We start from the raw sequence: 19391 nt of genomic DNA, 5'->3' as shown, positions 1-19391 counted from the left end.
TTCTGAATTTTTGTTCCAGGAAACATGTATCTACCAGCAGATTTAATTTTATCTCAGAAAATGTGTAACAGTGAATATACCGGTGTCTGCGTTCTCCCCTTCCCCTAACCTTTCCTCTTACTTACTTTTTTCCGGCAGTTGCTTTTAAAATTATTAATTTTACAATTTTACTTCCATTTAGCGTAATGAAAGATTTACGAGCCCACAAAACTTTTGTTTTCTGTGCATTTTCTCTCTTTTTCATTTCATGTAGCAAAGACAGTTTTCAAACCAAACTCTTTTCCACCCTTTTTTTTTTGTTGCGAAAAATTGTGGTCAGATTCACATCAAAAAAATGGAAAAGACATTGCATAAACCTGCGGGGAGAAAAAGTTTTCTTCCGGAAAGCATACCGTCAGGCGCAATCCCCTTTATGGCAGCTCGGTTGTAGCCTTCTTTCGGGCATGCACGCTCTCCAAAACTCGTCTTTTGCAGTGGGGCCAATTTTGGGGTGGAGTAGTTTGCAAACAATTATTGATAATTTTCCCCATCGTAAGGGGTTTTGTGTGCACTTTCTTCGCTTCATTGAATGAAATGGGGGAAAACTTTCTAAATTCACTTTAAAATAAAGTACTTTGGCTCGCCATTGTGTTTTCGCGTCGATTCCGCAGTCCATATATGTGCGACGAGGAAATGCTCATTTTGCTAGCTTTTTCCTGGAAGGCGGAAAAGTTTTCCCTTTCGCAGTCACAGTCAAGCCGGCAAAAAGTGACCATTTCCCGAGGGTGATTGTGTGTCGGTAGGGAAATACAAATTTTCTTTGAAATGGAAATGCACGTCGAAGAAGCCCGACTGAGAGAGCGTTTTCCTCTAGGTTGGATTCCAAGCAGGAAGTTCCTTGGGCAAAGTTTTCCTTTGAGTAAAGGGAAAAAGCACAAGGAGGATTCCTGGGATAAATGTACGACTCGCGCTGGAAAAATCAGCTTTTTGCACCTTGTTGCATAAACTACTATTTCGATAAATTTATCGAAGTACAGATTTCTGAGTGAATTGCTTCAAAATTATGCTTTATCAACTTAATGATATAGGTTACTAGGGCTTCGTTAACGATAATATCATGGTTATCGTCTTCGATATTTGAATACAAGAGTAATAATCGCCGAAAATCTTTTGAAACAATACCCTTACAATTAAAAAAACACATTATTCGTCTTAATTAAATGATGCTGAAGGTAGAATTAAAAAAACTAACTTAATCCACTTATGTGGTTGGAGCCTTTCCCACTTTTTACCAATAATGAGTGATATGATGGGTTTGGACACAAATTAAATCAGTTTTTTTTAAAGATCCGGAATAAAAAAGTAACTAAATATCACATAAGTGGTCGTAACTCGAGACAGGGTTGCCAGATTTTCAATGTAATGGGCTCGTTGGAAAGGTCTTTCAATAACCTAACCAACGATGGATTTAATTACAAATACATGTGAAAACACATTTATATACAGAACTTTTGAGCTTTTTTTCGAAACTTTATGAAATTCAATAGCAAAGTATGGGACTCTAAAAGTCTAAACCAAGTCGAATGCAACCTGTTTGATCAAAATCGGTTAAGGCAATTGTAAATATTTTTTGAAGTTTATGTCCCTCGGCTCTGACCGAGGGGGGGGGGAAGGAGGCCAAAAAAATAAATAAAATATAAAAATTGAAATTACAAGCCTAGGTTTCATCATTTGGATGAAAAAAGTGTTTTAAAATGCATTTTACAGGCGTACAGTTCAATCATTAGTTTTGAAAATATCAAGGCATTGACGGAATTTTTTTTCGCAAAAATAAAACTTTTTGTGGGACCAGGGCGTCCAATTTTCCCGGGTTTTGAATTTCCCGGGAAACGGGAAAAATATTTTTTGAATCCCGTGAAATTTTTAAAACAGTCATAAAATCTATGTTTTCATTATATTTGTTATGTTTTTTTTAGCTTAAAATCATAGAATTAGGTCAATACTGTTTATTGGTGATAATGTACACTTCAATCTTAAGGCTGGTATGCAGATCGGAAGAAACGCAAAACTCCATATAAAAAAACGCCCAAGAAACGGTCAAGGAAAGGGTCACGAAAAGATTTTTCTTAAGCGGTACGCAGCTGAAAAGGAACTTTCTGTTCCTTGTTTCCTTGTTCTGTTGGAAAGTGGCGTTTGACGTTTCTTCGCGCGGTGCTTGTTTGTAATATGTTTTGATGAAAAAGTCAAAGAATTTGAATTTTACTTTTTGAATGCGACTGAAAGTTACAAACGTTTTAAAACATTTATGAATTATGAAGTTGTCTTTATTGCTGTTGGCCCACGTGTCGCCAACTATTGCTTGTACCAAACAGCAACCTTTGGATTGTGAGTTCACCGCACTGTCCGATTGATCCACCCTGGCGGGACCGAAATGAAATAAACCGGAGTGAAAATAAACTTGATAATAATTATACAAATATCTATTTTCTTACTGAAAAATTCAATAATAATCTGATATTCGACAATACAAATGATAAAAAAAAAACAAATATTTCAGAAATTTCAAATAACAAAAAAAAAAAATATGAAAGTAATTCCAACCATTTTTAAAATCTTTATTTTGGAAATTAAAAAGAATATATGCAGGATTGAAAACAATAATAATATTAAAGTCGAGATTAAAGAATTTATAAATTCAATAGCTCAAAAAATTAAAAATTCGAAACCTGAAAAATTTCACAAATTACAAAAAAAAATTTCAAAAGTTTAAAAAATCTGAAATATAGAAATTCGAAAACACATATTTACGAAAACCCGAAATTCTAACATTCAAAAACTCTAATATTTTAAAAATTAAAAAAAAACTCCAAAATTCTTGAATAAAAATGTGGAGTTCAGAAATTTTAAAATTTATGAAATAAAGAATAACAAAAAACTATAAAATTTAGAAATTTAAGAATTTAAGAATTTATAATTTCCAAATTACCAAATTTCCTAATTTCCTAACATCTAAATTTCTTAATACCCTAATTTCCTAATTTCTTAATTTCCTAATTTCCCTATTTCCTTATGACCAAATTTCGTTATTACCAAATTTCCGAAATTTCTCAATTTCTTACATCCAAATTTCCTAATTTCCTTTTTTCCTGATTTCTTTATTTCATTATTTCATTATTTCATTATTACATAATTACATAATTTCCTAATTTCCTAATTTCTTAACTTCCTTATTTCCCTTGTTATTTCGTAACTTCCTAATTACCAAATTTCCCAATTTCCTAGCTTCCAAATTTTTTAATTTCCTAATTACCAAATTTCCTAATAACCTAATTTCCTAACATCCTAATTTCTTAATTTCCTTATTTCAGTACTTTTACATAATTCTCAATTTCATATTTTTATAATTTTGGATTCTCTAGTTTTAGAATTTATAAATTTCTAATTTTCTGATTTTTTGAAGAAAGTTGTAATTATTGATTTCTCAATTTTGTTTATAATTAAAAAAATGTTGTTTGAAGGTTTTGAATAAACATTTTTAATCTATTTAATTTTAACTTTTGAATATTTTTGATCTTTTTATTTTTCCCCCAAAGAACCTCAAGCGCGCACACCGTCAAACCCGCTCATACCGAACTGTCAACTTTTCTTGGGGGGGTTACGAAAAGAACACGCAACATTTCTTGACTGCGTTCCTTCCGATCAGCATACCGTACTTTAACAAGAACAGTTTTATTTTTCTGTTCTTTGTTGTGTTTTGAATTTTAAATGACCATACATTTTAATCCAATGAGATTCAAATTCAATAAGCTTAAACAATTTATTTGAACTGTCTTAAAAACAAACAAAAACAAATAAAATGATTTGATGGTAAATTTCAGATAAGTTAAGAATTTTATTTTTGATATAAAACATATTTTACAAATTATCTTTAAGTCACTACCGCCAACTGGGGAAAATTGGAACTACAGTTTGAATAGGTACAGGATATTTTAGAGCAATTAATTTGGAAATCGGTGTACTAATTATTTTGTTCTGTTCCTGTTTTATCAGAAATCAGTCAAAAAAATCAAAACATTATGCAAAAAAAAAAAATTACTTAAACAGCTGTTTTAATTCGATTCCTCATTTGCTCCAGATGTCGGTGTTTGATGAAAAATAATTAAACGCAATAATTTGTTAAAGTTCAAAATCATAAATATACGTAAATATAATACCAACCAAGTCTTCTTGAAAAAATAAAATAAAACAGAAAATCATCAAAATGCTAAGCATTTTACGGATCTGTAAACTAAAATTTTAACAATTTTCCCTAAAAAGCCAAATTTATGCAGATATATGCCGAATACAAATTTTAGTGCTTTAGTGCTACGATTTTTCTGAATTTCCAGTCCAATTTTTTTTTCAATTCCGGGAATTCCCGGGATAAAATTTAAAAATCCCGGGATTCGGGATTTTCCGGTTTTGGAAAAATCCCGGGATTTTTGTCCCGGGAATTCCCGGGATGGACGCTCTACGTGGGACTGTACATTGGTATTTCATGAAAATTCAAAATGTTTTCAAAGGAGTTCAAACATGCTTTCAAACATGTTCAAACATGGGCTTTCGGGGGAACTTTCGGATTCAGGGATGTGTGTAGTGTTTACGTTTCAATTTTTTTTTCAAAAACTTGAAAATCTTTAAGTTCAACAATTTTTTTACCTTCTTCTGTCCATTTTTTTCGATTTTTTTTTGTTTTTCCCGTGTCCAGGAGGTCATTTTTAACAATTTTTGTTCTACGAAAAACTTGACTTCTCTTGTTTTATGTTTTTCTTGTTTCATTTTAATTTGCATTTATCTGGTTTCCCGAGCAGACGGAAATAACGTGGGAATAACATTTTTTGATATTTGAAAATACTAGGCCAATAATATTTTTTGTTGTTTATAACAATACTTGTTATTCGCCGTTATGATTTTTTTTGTTATTGGATTGCACAGTGGTTCAAAAGGCTGTTTTGACGAACTTAATTGATTAGAGCAAAAAGTAAGCATTTTCGTGCTTCGACATGTTCTACAACTTTGTTCAGCGTTGTCATGGCCTACTTTTGATGAAATTTGTTTTTCAAAATACTCATCACAGTAGGCTATGGAATTTCTAACTTTTGACAGTTAAGAGATAGAGCTTTGGTGTCTTCGGCAAAGTTGTAGGGCTAAAAATTTCCACAAACTTTGTCGAAGACGCCAAAGCTCTATCTTTGCGTTGAATACCAGTTTTGGAACCTTTTTCATAAATCCCTGCCAAAAAACAGTTTTTTGACTAAAACTATGTTGAACTTTGATTTTAGACGATTACAATGTTCAGAAGAGTTGTCAGTAATATCAAAACAAACAACTTTGTCGAAGACGCCAAATTGATAGGAGCTATATGTGATGAGTTATAGCAAGATTTGGTGATAATTTAGCTAGTTTTCGAGCTCGGTATACAAAGCCTCGGGCAAATTTGGGCAAAAACCCATACAATAGGCTTCAAGTATGACTATTCCACTACTTAATGTCGGGTGAATCATTCGTCCGAGGGTTTACGGTCATAGATTTCCGAGCACTTTAATTTATTTTATTTTTGATGACTATTTAAATGCATTTAGGACTCTTTTAAGGCACATAAGCCATTTCGCGATTTATTCAGACACACGAGGCGTGTAGGCCAGACTCTTGCGAAAATTTTGATGTATTGGAAGTCTATTTTTGAGGCTATCCAGTGTATTTTTGGGAATATCTTTGAAAAAAAAAAAACACTTCCAAAAGAGCTAAGGTCGGCGAATCTAGACATCTAGTCAACGTTATAATGTTGGTGTTGCAAAGACAGTAAATTATTTTAAACATACATATTATTTATTAGCCAATAGGTTCCAAAGATAGATTTCCAATACATCACAATTTTCACAAGAGTCTGGCCTACATGCCTCGTGTGTCTGAATAAATCGCAAAATGGCTAATGTGCCTTAAAAGAGTCCTAAATGCATTTAAATAGTCATCAAAAATAAAATAAATTAAAGTGCTCGGAAATCTATGACCGTAAACCCTCGGACGAATGATTCACCCGATATTAAGTAGTGGAATAGTCATACTTGAAGCCTATTGTATGGGTTTTTGCCCAAATTTGCCCGAGGCTTTGTAAACCGAGCTCGAAAACTAGCTAAATTATCACGAAATCTTGCTATAACTCATCACACATAGCTCCTATCAATTTGGCGTCTTCGACAAAGTTGTTTGTTTTGATATTACTGACAACTCTTCTGAACATTGTAATCGTCTAAAATCAAAGTTCAACATAGTTTTTGTCAAAAAACTGTTTTTTGGCAGGGATTTATGAAAAAGGTTCCAAAACTGGTATTCAACGCAAAGATAGAGCTTTGGCGTTTTCGACAAAGTTTGTGGAAATTTTTAGCCCTACAACTTTGCCGAAGACACCAAAGCTCTATCTATTAACTGTCAAAAGTTAGAAATTCCATAGCCTACTGTGATGAGTATTTTGAAAAACAAATTTCATCAAAAGTAGGCCATGACAACGCTGAACAAAGTTGTAGAACATGTCGAAGCACGAAAATGCTTACTTTTCGCTCTAATCAATTAAGTTCGTCAAAACAGCCTTTTGAACCACTGTGGATTGTTATTGTAATAACAGAATTATAATATTTTAATTATTCTTCGAACAAATCCTTTGAAATTTTGAATCAAGAATTTGAACTTTGAATATGAACAAAAACGAAACAGAATCAGGTGGGATTTGAACTCACACCTTTGGATTGATGGTTTGGGACTCTAACCAGTCGGCCATCTAAAGGTTATAAAATATGTTGTATTCTTCTCATATTATATACGCTCTGATCCCTGATTTGCCTGAAGGGATTGGGAGTTTTAAGATAGATCAAGATCCGTCTGGTGCTTGCTTCTATGTTAAGGCGGGGCCGGACAATGCCCAACGACCTCGGAATTTGGCCGCTAGGATCTCTGCCATTCTGAAATGGGTCGTTGGAAGCAGCGTGAGGGCTATCACCACCTAATACCCGGGACTGAGATAAGTTGTATCAGCATTCGGCATATACAAAAGTCTGATACAAATTATACTTTCTCATAATTTCGCTACCGGTTAGCGGGTATTGGATTGGACCACACACACTCACAGAATAAATCTTTTTTATTATTTTTTGTTATTTTAACAACTAATCCGATCATCCCAATAACAGTTGGAGGTATTCTTCCATAACAAAAAATGTTATTCCCAAGTTGTTTTGGCTTTTAACCAATATCAGACCAATAACAAATTTTGTTATGATAACATCAACTGTTATTAAACTCTTATGCAAAAATGGTTTTTGCATGAATATTCCATAACACTTTTTGTTATTTTAACAGTATTTGTCATTGAAATGGCATGAATTTTGTTATAACCGTCTGCCCGGGTTAGTTTATGTTTGTTTTTGGTAGTATTTGTCCTATTCTACCACCTCTTATCATTACATTTTGCCTATCTAATTTTTTCATGTTTATACAGTCACTTTTTAATTTTTTTGCTTTTTTCACATTTTTCTGCTATAAAATTGAACCATCATCATTTAAATTGCAAAAAAAATGCGTAGAGGCATAGTCTGGGAAACTAGAAAAATGACTACATACTTCTTTTTACTTGAAATATACGAAACGTTAGTAAAAAACACAGCCAAAGTTGACCCCTAAAAAAATAACATTTTAAAAAACATTGGCAAAGTCACATAAAACAAGTTAAACTTCCTACCCTGATTTTTTCTAAAATTTTTAGAGTTCTTCTTTCCAATGCTTTTCAAAGATCAAAAATTGGTTGAAAATGGATTTTTGGCGATTTTTTGAATCGAAGCCCGTCTAAAGGCGGGGTTGGGTTGTAGAGGGTTAAATATGGTTTTTTGTACAAAATTGGAAAATAATTATTGGTAATTTTGAAATTTTCACTTTTAAATTCAATTCAGCTTTATTGATGAATAAGGCTAGTACAAAATTATTTAAAAGCTTCTGTCCCTCGGCTCTAGTCGTGGTCCTTATGCACTTTTCTTGTCTCTCTATACAGCAATTACATTTGATAAGAGCCTAAACCGGAAATAAAGTTCTTCGATCTGGCTCAAAAATTTTCATAAAATCGGCTCGCAAAATCCAAAAAAATAGGAAAAGTGGAAAAAATCAACTTTTTTCACTAAAACTGCGTTACAAAATAAAAGTGCACTGATTCAACACCATAGCTGACCAACTTAAATGTCATTAAATTCCTCACTAAGCACATTCAATTTATCTCCAACTTTAACCAAAATGCAAACCACCTCCTTAGTGGTTGCAACTAAAGCAAACACACAATAACAATGCACAACCTCTAACAACACTACACTTGGTGGGCACTTGTTAAGCACGGTCATAAATAGAGGGAGGAGGTTGCTCCTTGCTCAAGCTGCTGGAAAATACAGCATCCAGGACGTAGATGGCTTTGGTCCCCTTACAAAAAAGAGAGCCACTGCTTGGATCACAATCGCTGAGAAAGAGAAAGGAAGACCAAGAAGTTTTCCTAAACGGGGTTTTGTGCACTTTTCTAGATTTTTGTTACATTTGAAAATGGTATATTCAAATTTAATTTTTGTTTTTATTTTTTTAAAGTTAATTTTCATTGAAATCTTTAATTAAGTTTAATTGACATTTCTTTTCAATTTGATCATATTTGTCCTGTTGGTTTTGCGTTCAACTTACGTGAGTGTGGTACTGTTTACACAACTTTGGTTTGTTTGTTTGTGTGTTTACGTAATTGTTTCTCATTGTTGCGGACACAACACAGAAACGTGTGTTTTTTATTTGATTATTTTGTGGTACTGCTGTGGTTGAACTTTTCTAAGAGTTAGCTAATAAATATAAACAAAGTTTTCTCCTTGTTTTGTGTGTTGTGTACCCTGTGAACATTAAATTAGAATGTTGAGAATGTAAGAGCAGTTAAATTGTTATCAATTCGTCGATTTGCACTTTTCCAAGGAATGTACTCAAACAGAATAATTCCTTGAATTGAATCAACCAAATCCCAAGCTCGTACCTAACATGTCTCGTAACATTCAACCGTTAAATCGCTTTCACTGCAACCTGCAAATCACTTGCTGCAGCCATTTCCCAACCCCTCCCCCGTTGCATAAAAAGGATATTGATTCCTTTCTCCACCCCGAAAAAAAATATGAGAAAACCTTCAGAGCCAAATTTTGTGTCATAAATCGGAAAGCTCCTACAGTCCAAAGTCCAAAACCAGGATGATGCAACAACCACATGAGCTTATTCAAACCAAACCCCTTTTCCATTTTTTTTTTCTTTTTTTCTGAGGTGGTTTTTCCAAACCTGCATCTAGTTATTTGAAAGCAGGTTCCTGTGGAAAAATGCCGATGGTTGAGGGGATTTCCAGACCACTTTTTCTTCTTCTTTCTTTCGTTGATGAGGGTTATGTAAGTGTGATGCTTGATCACTTTTGGTACTTGCCCCCAAAATAAAACGGCTAGTGATAGTGCCAACCAGAAGCAGTGTGGAGCATAATAATTTTTATGTCTTCAAAATGTTGTTTTTATACTTTCGTTACTTTGACTTAAAAATTTCCTCAAAAATTCAAGTGGAATTAAATCAAATCAATTAAGTCCCAATCCCAATCCCAATCCCAATCCCGATCCCAATCCCAATCCCAATCCCAATCCCAATCCCAATCCCAATCCCAATCCCAATCCTAATCCCAGTCAAAATCCCGATCCCAATCCCAATCCCAGTCCCAATCCCAATCCCAATCCCAATCCCAATCCCAATCCCAATCAAAATCAAAATTACAGGATACTAAAAACAGAATTAAGGGGTCACATACATGTATATCGGTAAATAAGTCATAGGTTAGTATGAGCACACACTTCAAACTTTTTTTAAATTCTTTTTTCAGGGAATTAAAATATATATTTTTAACCTACTAACAAAACAAATTTCAAGATATTTGGTTGCATAATTGTCGTGATATAGCAATTTCAAGTTAGCAGTTTCAAAAAACGGGTGCCACGATCCCGAGCAGACTGAAATAACTTTGGAATAACATTTTTTGATATTTGAAAATACTGGGCCAATAACATTTTGTGTTATTTATAACAAGATTTGTTATTCGTCGTTATGATTTTTTTGTTATTGGATTGTTATTGTAATAACAGACTAATAACATTTTTAGTTATTCTTCGAACAAATCTTTGTTATTATTTTTTGTTATTTTAACAACTCATCCGATCATCCCAATAACAGTTGGCGGTATTCTTCCATAACACAAATTTTTATTCCCAAGTTGTTTTGGCTTTCAACCAATATCAGATCAATAACAATTTTTGTTATGATAACATAAACTGTTATGAAACCCTTACGCAAAAATGGATTTTTCAAGAAGATTCCATAACACTTTCTGTTATTTTAACCCACCGGAGGTCGCGTACGTGTACTTTGTACACAGTTTGTAAGGGCACTTGTAAGAAATGCGAAAACACGCGACTTCCCGAAGGTTAACAGTATTTGTTATTGAAATGGCATGAATTTTATTATTACCGTCTGCCCGGGATATCTCAACACTCTCTTGACCAAATCGGCTCAAAATTTTGGTGAAGACTCTTTAAACCAATTCCGTGTGCATGACTAAGCCCGATTTTCAAAAAGTTTATTTTAAAAAAAGATAAAAATATTTTTGTGTTTTTCATATAAAAAAACCTTTAGTTTTTAATGCTTGTATTTTTTTAAAAAGCAAATTCTAAAAATTGGGCTTTGTCATGCACACGGGATACATCTTTAGAGTCTTCACCTCAAATTTCAGCCAATTTGGTCCATCCCATCTTGAGATATCGTGGCACCAGTAAATCAACTCGGGGTTTAGAGAAAAACGCCAACAAAGTTTGACAGCCCGCTTTGCGCATGGCAAAATTTTGAGCTTAAATCATCTCTTACTCAGTTTAATCATGAAATATCTTCATGAAACTTTCGGGAATGATTAATAATCATCTTTTGAGTAGATTCAACAAATATTCTGTAATAAAAAATTATGTGATTTTCTACATGTATGTAACCCCTTAAAAAAAAACTTTATATTCAGCAATTCCATATGAAAGCATGAAACAAAAAAAAAATAGACCCAAAATTGGTCAGGACCAGGAGGTTTTTCAGCAAATCAAATTTTATTTGTTGAGCTTCCAAATAAAAACAGTGAGCAGACCCAAAAATAACCCCCCAAAAATTGCTTCATTAAAAAAATAATTTTCAAGTAAAACAATTTAAATGGGCCAAAGCCGAAGTGTGAACACAGAGTCTATCCTGCTCGTTACTAATGTAAACATCCACTGACGTAAGCAGGACAGACTGTTTGTTTACACTTCAGCTTTGGCCCATTTACATTGTTTTGCTTGATTTTTAAATTTCGGAACATTTAAGAAAATTGGAACCTGTGTACCGTAAAACGGGGTGACTTTGATAGCCGGGGTGACATTGATAGGATTGCGATTTTTCCGCAAAATGAAGAGCACAATTAAAATACGCAAGGAATGGTTTAGAAACATACTGACCGTGGTAGAGAAGTGTTCAAAGTACCTCAAGAAGAACTTTTCATAAAATTTTGAAAAGCTTAAAAAGTTAGTTAACTATAGTTAAGAAAATGTTGATGAAAGTCATTATTTTAAACTTCTCAAAGTGTCATGATTTTCTCAATGAACATGATTTTAAATCGGAAAGCGGAATGCATTTTCGGATTCTTTGGACAATTTTTCACTAGGAGAAGGTTAAATAAGTTTTGTAAATAATAAATAATATATGTTTTTGAAACACAATTTAAAAAAAACTCCAAATTTATAGGCAATTTCGGTTGAACAAATTTCATTTTAAATGTGAAAACTTGTGATTCGTGCTTCGAATTCAGTATAAAATGCAATATGAATCGATAATTTTATAAACAAAACTAGTTTTAACAAATATTTCGACTTTTTAACAATTTTACCAAAAAATTATATATATTTTGTTTAAAAGCTTATAAACTTAGTTAACTAAATATAAACATTGATTTTTTTATCTTAAAAACTATATCAGCTACTTTAGTGATGGTACATTTAACGTACAAATAAAGTTTGAACATCTTAAATATGATTTTAACAAGAAAAACTATGACTATCAAAGTCACCCCGGAATTATAACTAAGAATTATCAACGTAACTTTTTTTCTAACGAACGAAGTTGACTTTATAGCTGTCGGCCACCATTGCTAGTACCAACCACTAGTGTCTTCCTTTTTATCTACAAGGACTTCGCCGCCCTGGGCTCCTAAGTGTATGAAAGTATGGCACGGAGCGACGGCGCCGAATACCCATATTTACACAAAGAATTTTTAGAGCGCCCGCCGCGGGATTCGAACCAGCAACCTCTGGATTGTGAGTCCAGTGCGCGGTCCGATTGATCCACACAGGCGGGACACTTTTTTTCTAAACACTATTGAAAAAACTTTTTTTTCAAAATAGTGCATGGACTTTGTGTGGCCTCCCCCAGTACATGTTTAAAAAATAATAATCTTGAGAAAAACCTTACCTGTTGGAAAATATTCTAAAAACGAATAGAAATCCTATCAAAGTCACCCCAGTTTACGGTACCAAATTTTAAGTTTTGTAGATTTTTTTTGTTGAAAATATTAAAACAAATTTTGAAATGTAAGGAAGGCTGTCATAACTCATAGAAAATAAATATTTATTAAATCAATTTTGTTACAAAAATCACTACTTTTTCAAAAAATCATTACTAGGCGGCAGAATTTTTGACCATACTTCTCTATGGCTCAAAAGTTGCGGGTTTTTGTCCCCTAAAACACATAAAAAACATCTCGAAAATCAAAAAATACGTGTATGGGAAACTAAGTTTTTGAGAAAAAAAAGTTAATTAAAAAATCAGCAAAACTTTTTTTTGTGCACCTATTTTTTTCTGAATAGTCGTCAACAACCCGGGCAGACGGTAATAACAAAATTCATGCAATTTCAATAACAAATATTGTTAAAATAACAGAAAGTGTTATGGAATCTTCTTGAAAAATCCATTTTTGCATAGGGGTTTAATAACAGTTTATGTTATCAAAACAAAATTTGTTATCGGTCTGATATTGGTTGAAAGCCAAAACATTTTTGTAATAACTTTTTTTTGTTAGGGAAGAATATCTCCAACTGTTATTGGGATGATCGGATTAGTTTTTAAAATAACAAAAAATAATAACGAGATTTGTTCGAAGAATAACTAAAAATGTTATAAGTCTGTTATTACAATAACAATCCAATAACAGAAAAAATCATAAAGACGAATAACAAATCTTGTTATAAATAACACAAAATGTTATTGGCCTAGTATTTTCAAATTTCAAAAAATATGATTCCCAAGTTATTTCCGTCTGCTCGGGAATCCATCAAACCCAATATGATTGTTAACGTTAATACTTACCTAAATTTAATTCGTATTTTTCATATTGCAACAAAATCTTTAACTGATTTGAAAATGTTAAAATTCTGTAAACCCAAATCTTTTGCCCTTCACTGTACTCTCAAAACCTCACCCAGCCCAGGTAAAGGCAGCATTAGGTCACCTTCCTCCCTAAACCGATCTCCGGCCAGGGACTATCAGAATCGTCCTTGGTCGTCTCTCCTGCTGGTTAGGGGTGTTCTGGGTCCACGGGTCACGGGGCCAGCCGCATCTGCAAAACTTCAGAGGAGACCACTTGTGTGTCAGTCTGGGCCCGGGGGGGAGGGGGGGGGAACTGTATTTTATCGTTTTGTGGTTTTGCTTCTTCACTCAGAGAGTAGAAAGAGTGGATTTTTCACAGAAAATGCAGATGTACGAGCTTAAATTGAATTTCGGTTGAGTGAGTCCTGCTCTTGGTGCTGAGGAGGGGGAGGGGGGAAAATGCAAGAAATCTGTTGCCAGTTTTCGGCAACAGTTCTGCAGGTCTCGAGTTGGAGTTTAATCTTGTTATTTGAATTGAATTTATTTATTTGCTACAGAAAAGGGGATCATTGGATTAAAGTTAAGGGTTAGAAGACGAAGAATCGGGGTGGGGGTTGCCCATTAGTAGCATTTCCGTCTAAAACCAATCCCCAAAAAGAAAAGACATCCGGATTAAATCATTTGCATTCGTTATTTACCCCCCCTCTCTCCCGTTTTTTTTCAGAACTACCTGACAGCGGGCCGACCCTGTGGACGGAACACAGCCGGTACGAGCCCGGGGACGTCCTGCGGGCCAACTGCAGCTCGCCGCCGTCACGGCCCAGGGCCGATCTGAAGCTGACGTTGAACAACATTGTGGTGAGTGTTTTTTTCGTTATTTCTGGTTGTTGCAGAAAGGGCATTTCTAGGAAATTCAAATCTGACAGCCACTGCTGGCAAACCGAAGAAAGAAAGAAGCAGGTGCAGTGTTGTTGTCGGGTTGCAGTCGTAATTAAGAATTTCTGAGTTTTCTTGTCATCGGAATTGTACAAGGCAGAAACCTGGTGACCAGGGTGGAGAACTCTGCAAAAAAAATGACCCAGAAAAAATAGTGGAGGTTATCAACAGTGCAACATGGCAAAGTTTCTTTTGAATATTTATTTTGCATCAAAAATTATCAAGAAAAATGAACCAAGATGAAATGATTTTAGTTTCACAACATTTTCTCTTATTAGTGAATTGTAAAACACAACACAGTGTACAAAATATTTGTAGGATAATTAAACTAAACATTTTGATTTTATATCTGTTAAATTCATCAGAAAAAGTTGTTCTGAAACCTTTAAGATTTTAAGCTAAAGTTGTTGAGGGGTATTCTTGGATATTAATTACGAATTAAAAATGAAATCTATTTGAAATGTAATCCCCTGCATTCAGAATAATGTTAAAAATGTTAAGGTTTACTCACAAAACTTTTGAATTTTTGAAAATTTTCGATGTACAGTACCGCAAAAAGTTTTTTTTTGTTTTGTATAATCTTACATTTACTGTTAATTAATGATTGCAAAACAACTGAACTAGTTTCAAATGCTTTTTCAAACAATTTTTCATTCAAATGTAATCGAAATGTTTGCTTGTTAATTTTTTTTTTACTATTTTTTTCCCCTTCCTCGACCTCGGCCAGAGTCGGGAGACAAAAACTTTGAAAAATATTTGCATCGGCATTAGTTACACTTTTCACCATATGTATCAAAAAGTAATTATTTTTAGCACTAATTTTGGAGTTTGACGCTTATATAAAAGAAAAATTACGTTCAAACGGGGAAATAAAAGTTTCCCTGAAAAAATAAAATTTAGATTATTTTTTTTTGGACTTTATATAACATTTTTATTTTCAACTTGTTGCAAATTTGTTTTATTCAGCACCCGTCGTAGTTATCGGAAAATCTGGAGCTGAAAAAAAAGGATGCAATTTCGCATAAGATTGAATTAACTTTGATTCACGTTTATGCAAAATCCCGGGCAGACGGTAATCACAAAATTCATGCCATTTCAATAACAAATACTGTTAAAATAACAGAAAGTGTTATGGCATCTTCTTGAAAAATCCATTTTTGCATAAGAGTTTTATAACAGATTAGGTTGTCATAACAAAATTTGTTATTGGTCTGATATTGGTTGAAAGCCAAAACAACTTTGGAATAACATTTTTGATTATGGAAGAATACCGCCAACTGTTATTGGTATGATCGGATTAGTTGTTAAAATAACAAAAAATAATAACAAAGATTTGTTTGAAGAATAACTAAAAATGTTATAATTCTGTTATTACAATAACAATCTAATAACAAAAAAATCATAACGACGAATAACAAATCTTGTTATAAATAACATAAAATGTTATTGGCTTAGTATTTTCAAATATCAAAAAATGTTATTCCCAAGTAATTTCCGTCTGCTCGGGTATGTAGAATTTTCCCGAGCAGACGGAAAAAACCTGGGAATAACATTTTTTGATATTTGAAAATACTTAGCCAATAACATTTTATGTTATTTATAACAAGATTTGTTATTCGTCGTTATGATTTTTTTGTTATTAGATTGTTATTGTTATAACAGCATTATAGCATTTTTAGTTATTCTTCGAACAAATCTTTGTTACTCTTTTTTGTTATTTTAACAACCAATCCGATCATCCCAATAACAATTGGAGATATTCTTCCATAACAAAATGTGAAGTTTTTTTTTGGCTTTCAACCAATATCAGACAAATAACAAATTTTGTTATGATAACATAAACTGTTATTAAACCCTTATGCAAAAATTGATTTTTCAACACTTATTCTGCCCATGTTCGCATAAATGTCCCATATGCAAAAACAGCAAGCTGAGAAAAACGCGAAAGAAGTTTGTCCCATACATAAGGCTACGTGTTAAGCTTTCACGAAAAAACTGGATTTTCTCCTGATTTCTAGAACAAAGTACTAGATGTCGTAGGCTCTTTTGAATGAGCACACGATTTTGAACCAAACTGCATCTATAACTCAAAAGTGATGAAAATGCATATGGGACATTTATGCGATCAGGGACAGTATTGTTATTTTAACAGTATTTGTTATTGTAATGGCATAAATTTTGTTATTACCGTCTGCCCGGGTTTCCACAAAAAAAAAATATGTAAACAATGTCTCCAACTTTTCCAATGATTAGCAAACACTACAATTTCAGGAAATTGATCTTAAAACCGATTTTTTTATACAGGTTAAATTATTAAAAATTATATTTTAAGACATATATCATTTGCAAGCATTATGATAGATAGGATAAAATATAAAAATCGTGGTACAAAAGAGGTATTGAGTAAAGAAAGTAGACTAAAAGATTTTTGTAAAAACAAAATTTAAAACTAATATTCAATGAATAAGTGTCTCAAATTACGAGAGTGAAAATAAAAGCTTAAAATAAACAAGAAAAAATCATACAAAAATACAACATGTCATTTTAGAATTGCGTCCCAGAGTAATTCTCTAGCTTTAATCTTAAGTTTACAGTTGAATTAGCAAAAAAAATTATAGTTATCATTTTGCCTTCCTCACTGAGGTAAGGCTAAAATCCTGCTCTAAAAATGAACTTTTTAATAAAAGCTCCAGACCCATCTTCATGTATACATGTCGACTCAGAATCGATAACTGAACAAATGTCTGTGTGTGTATGTGCCTGTGCCTGTGTATGTGTGTCTGGATGTATGTATGTGCCAAAATTGTTACTCGTTTTTCTTAGCACTGGCTAAACCGATTTTGATCAAACAGGTTGCATTCGACTTGGTTTAGAGTCCCATACTTCGCTATTGAGTTTCATGAACTTTGGAGAAAAAGTTCAAAAGTTATGAATAAAAATGTGTATTTACATGTATCCTGATCTCACTTAAATGTATGTAAACGATTCCGGATTCATAATTCAATGCAATTTTGTTTTGATTTTCAGGATAACAGATCAAAATAAGAACAAAGGCTTTAAAAAATAATATATTACTTAAAAATTCATAGTTTTTGATATTTATTTTTTTTTTGCAGAATTGAATTGGACGCAGAAAAAACATGTTTCGAGGAATTAAACATTGAATAGCAATATCTCTGCACCCAGCAGATTGAAATATGGAAAGGAATTGCAGGTTTTTATTTTCCCGAGCAGACGGAAATAACGGGGGAATAACATTTTTTGTTATTTGAAAATACTAGGCCAATAACATTTTATGTTATTTATAACAGGATTTTATGTTATTGGATTGTTATTGTAATAACAGACTAATAACATTTTTAGTTATTCTTCGAACAAATCTTTGTTATTATTTTTTGTAATTTTAACAACTAATCCGTTCATCCCAATAACAGTCCTTCCAAAGTTGTTTTGGCTGTCAACCAATATCAGACAAATAACAAATTTTGTTATGATAACGTAAACTGTTATTAAACTCTTATGCAAAAATGGATTTTGCAAGAATTGTCCATAACACTGTTTGTTATTTTAACAGTATTTGTTATTGAAATGGCATGAATTTTGTTATTACCGTCTGCCCGGGTTTAACTATTTGCAGTTTGTTTTTGAAATATTTTAAAATCACAATACAAGTTAAAATTTTAGAAAATGTTGGCCTTATATAAAAAAAAAAAAAAAAAACTTCATCATCCCGGTACGAGAATCGAACTCACGACTCTGGATTGGAAAACCCAGCACGCCGCTAGTCGAAACCCATCCCCTACCAATAAGATTACAACATTATTAAAGAAACAGTTAAAAAAATGAACAAACCTTAACTAAAATCGCAATGAAATATTAATATTTTGTGTTGAGTGACACCCTTACAAAGTATTCCCAAAAACCAGAAATCTCTGACCTAAAATCAGCTCAAATCACGTGCAGCTTCCTTTTCCAAGAATGTCACCAAAAGCGAAGTCCCTTCCAGAATTATAACAAACTGTCGACTAATGCATTATTTGCTCTGCACAATGTCGACGAGGAGAAGGAAAGCACTTTTTTTCTGGAGACAGCGCAATCAACTGGAGCCGCATTTTTTTTCCGGTGGAAATAAAATATTCACCCGTTTCGCCACTGACTGAGGTTTAATTAAATTTTTGTTTTCTTCGCAATACACAGAATTTCCGCACTGAACGTTGGGCCCGGGAAAGTTAGTCCTTGACGGGAGGCAGGGTTGCCAGCTGTGCTGTGCTGAAGTGCATTGTGCTTGCTTGTTTGCCAGGGTTTGATTTTGGAGGGGGGAAGGTGTTGTTTGCTCCGGACAAGATCATTACTGCACAAGACTGGAACAGAAAATTGTGATGCTTTTTGTTTTGTTTTGAGGAGGAAAACATAATTATTTTTAAGGATTTGCACTGTTTTAAATATTTGCATTCAGATTTATGAAAATGAAATGAAATGCTATTCTTTTCCAAATCCATAAAAACAACATTTCCCCCTCCAACTTTTACCCACTTTCACCAGAAACTGCTGATTAGCCGTTTTGGATTCATATCATTAAACACACACACACACCCCAGAAAATCCATTCATCCTTCCTTATTCATGTCGATGAACGGAGGACGTGCTCGGGATATCAACAGGAAGGCGAAAATAGTCCATCGGGAGTACGGGCCTTGGACACAATCGAGACATGGTCGAATATTTATCAACTTGTGCGCCGCCCATTATCCGGAACACAGACAAACAGCCGCGGTGGTCCAGCCAAGCCCTTCCCGAGCTCAACTTTGCCGGTGTTGTAGCATAGTATCGGAAAATTGATGAGGCTTTTTCCTTATTTTGCTTTGGCTTTATGAATGAACCGGAACGTTGAAGGGTAAATGTCAAAGTTTTGAACGAAATCAAAGGCAATTGGAGACATTTGTAGACAATTGAAGACAGTTCAAGACAATTTAAAAAAA

General features: G+C 33.4%; 1 protein-coding gene across 1 annotated transcript in view; it reads left to right on the top strand.

Moving 5' to 3' along the window:
* The window catches only part of LOC120430290 (uncharacterized), a 300000-nt gene that overhangs the window by 156425 nt on the left and 124184 nt on the right, over positions 1 to 19391 (top strand). The window contains exon 4 of the mRNA XM_052706656.1: positions 14201 to 14334. Coding sequence (XP_052562616.1) covers positions 14201 to 14334 — 134 coding nt within the window. The remainder of the gene's footprint in view (positions 1 to 14200; positions 14335 to 19391) is intronic.

The sequence above is a fragment of the Culex pipiens genome, chromosome 1 (genome assembly GCF_016801865.2).
Source record: "Culex pipiens pallens isolate TS chromosome 1, TS_CPP_V2, whole genome shotgun sequence".
NCBI classification, from domain to species: Eukaryota; Metazoa; Arthropoda; class Insecta; order Diptera; family Culicidae; genus Culex; species Culex pipiens.
The sequence above is the reverse complement of the archived record's forward strand: the minus strand, read 5'-3'. Positions and strand labels throughout refer to the sequence as shown.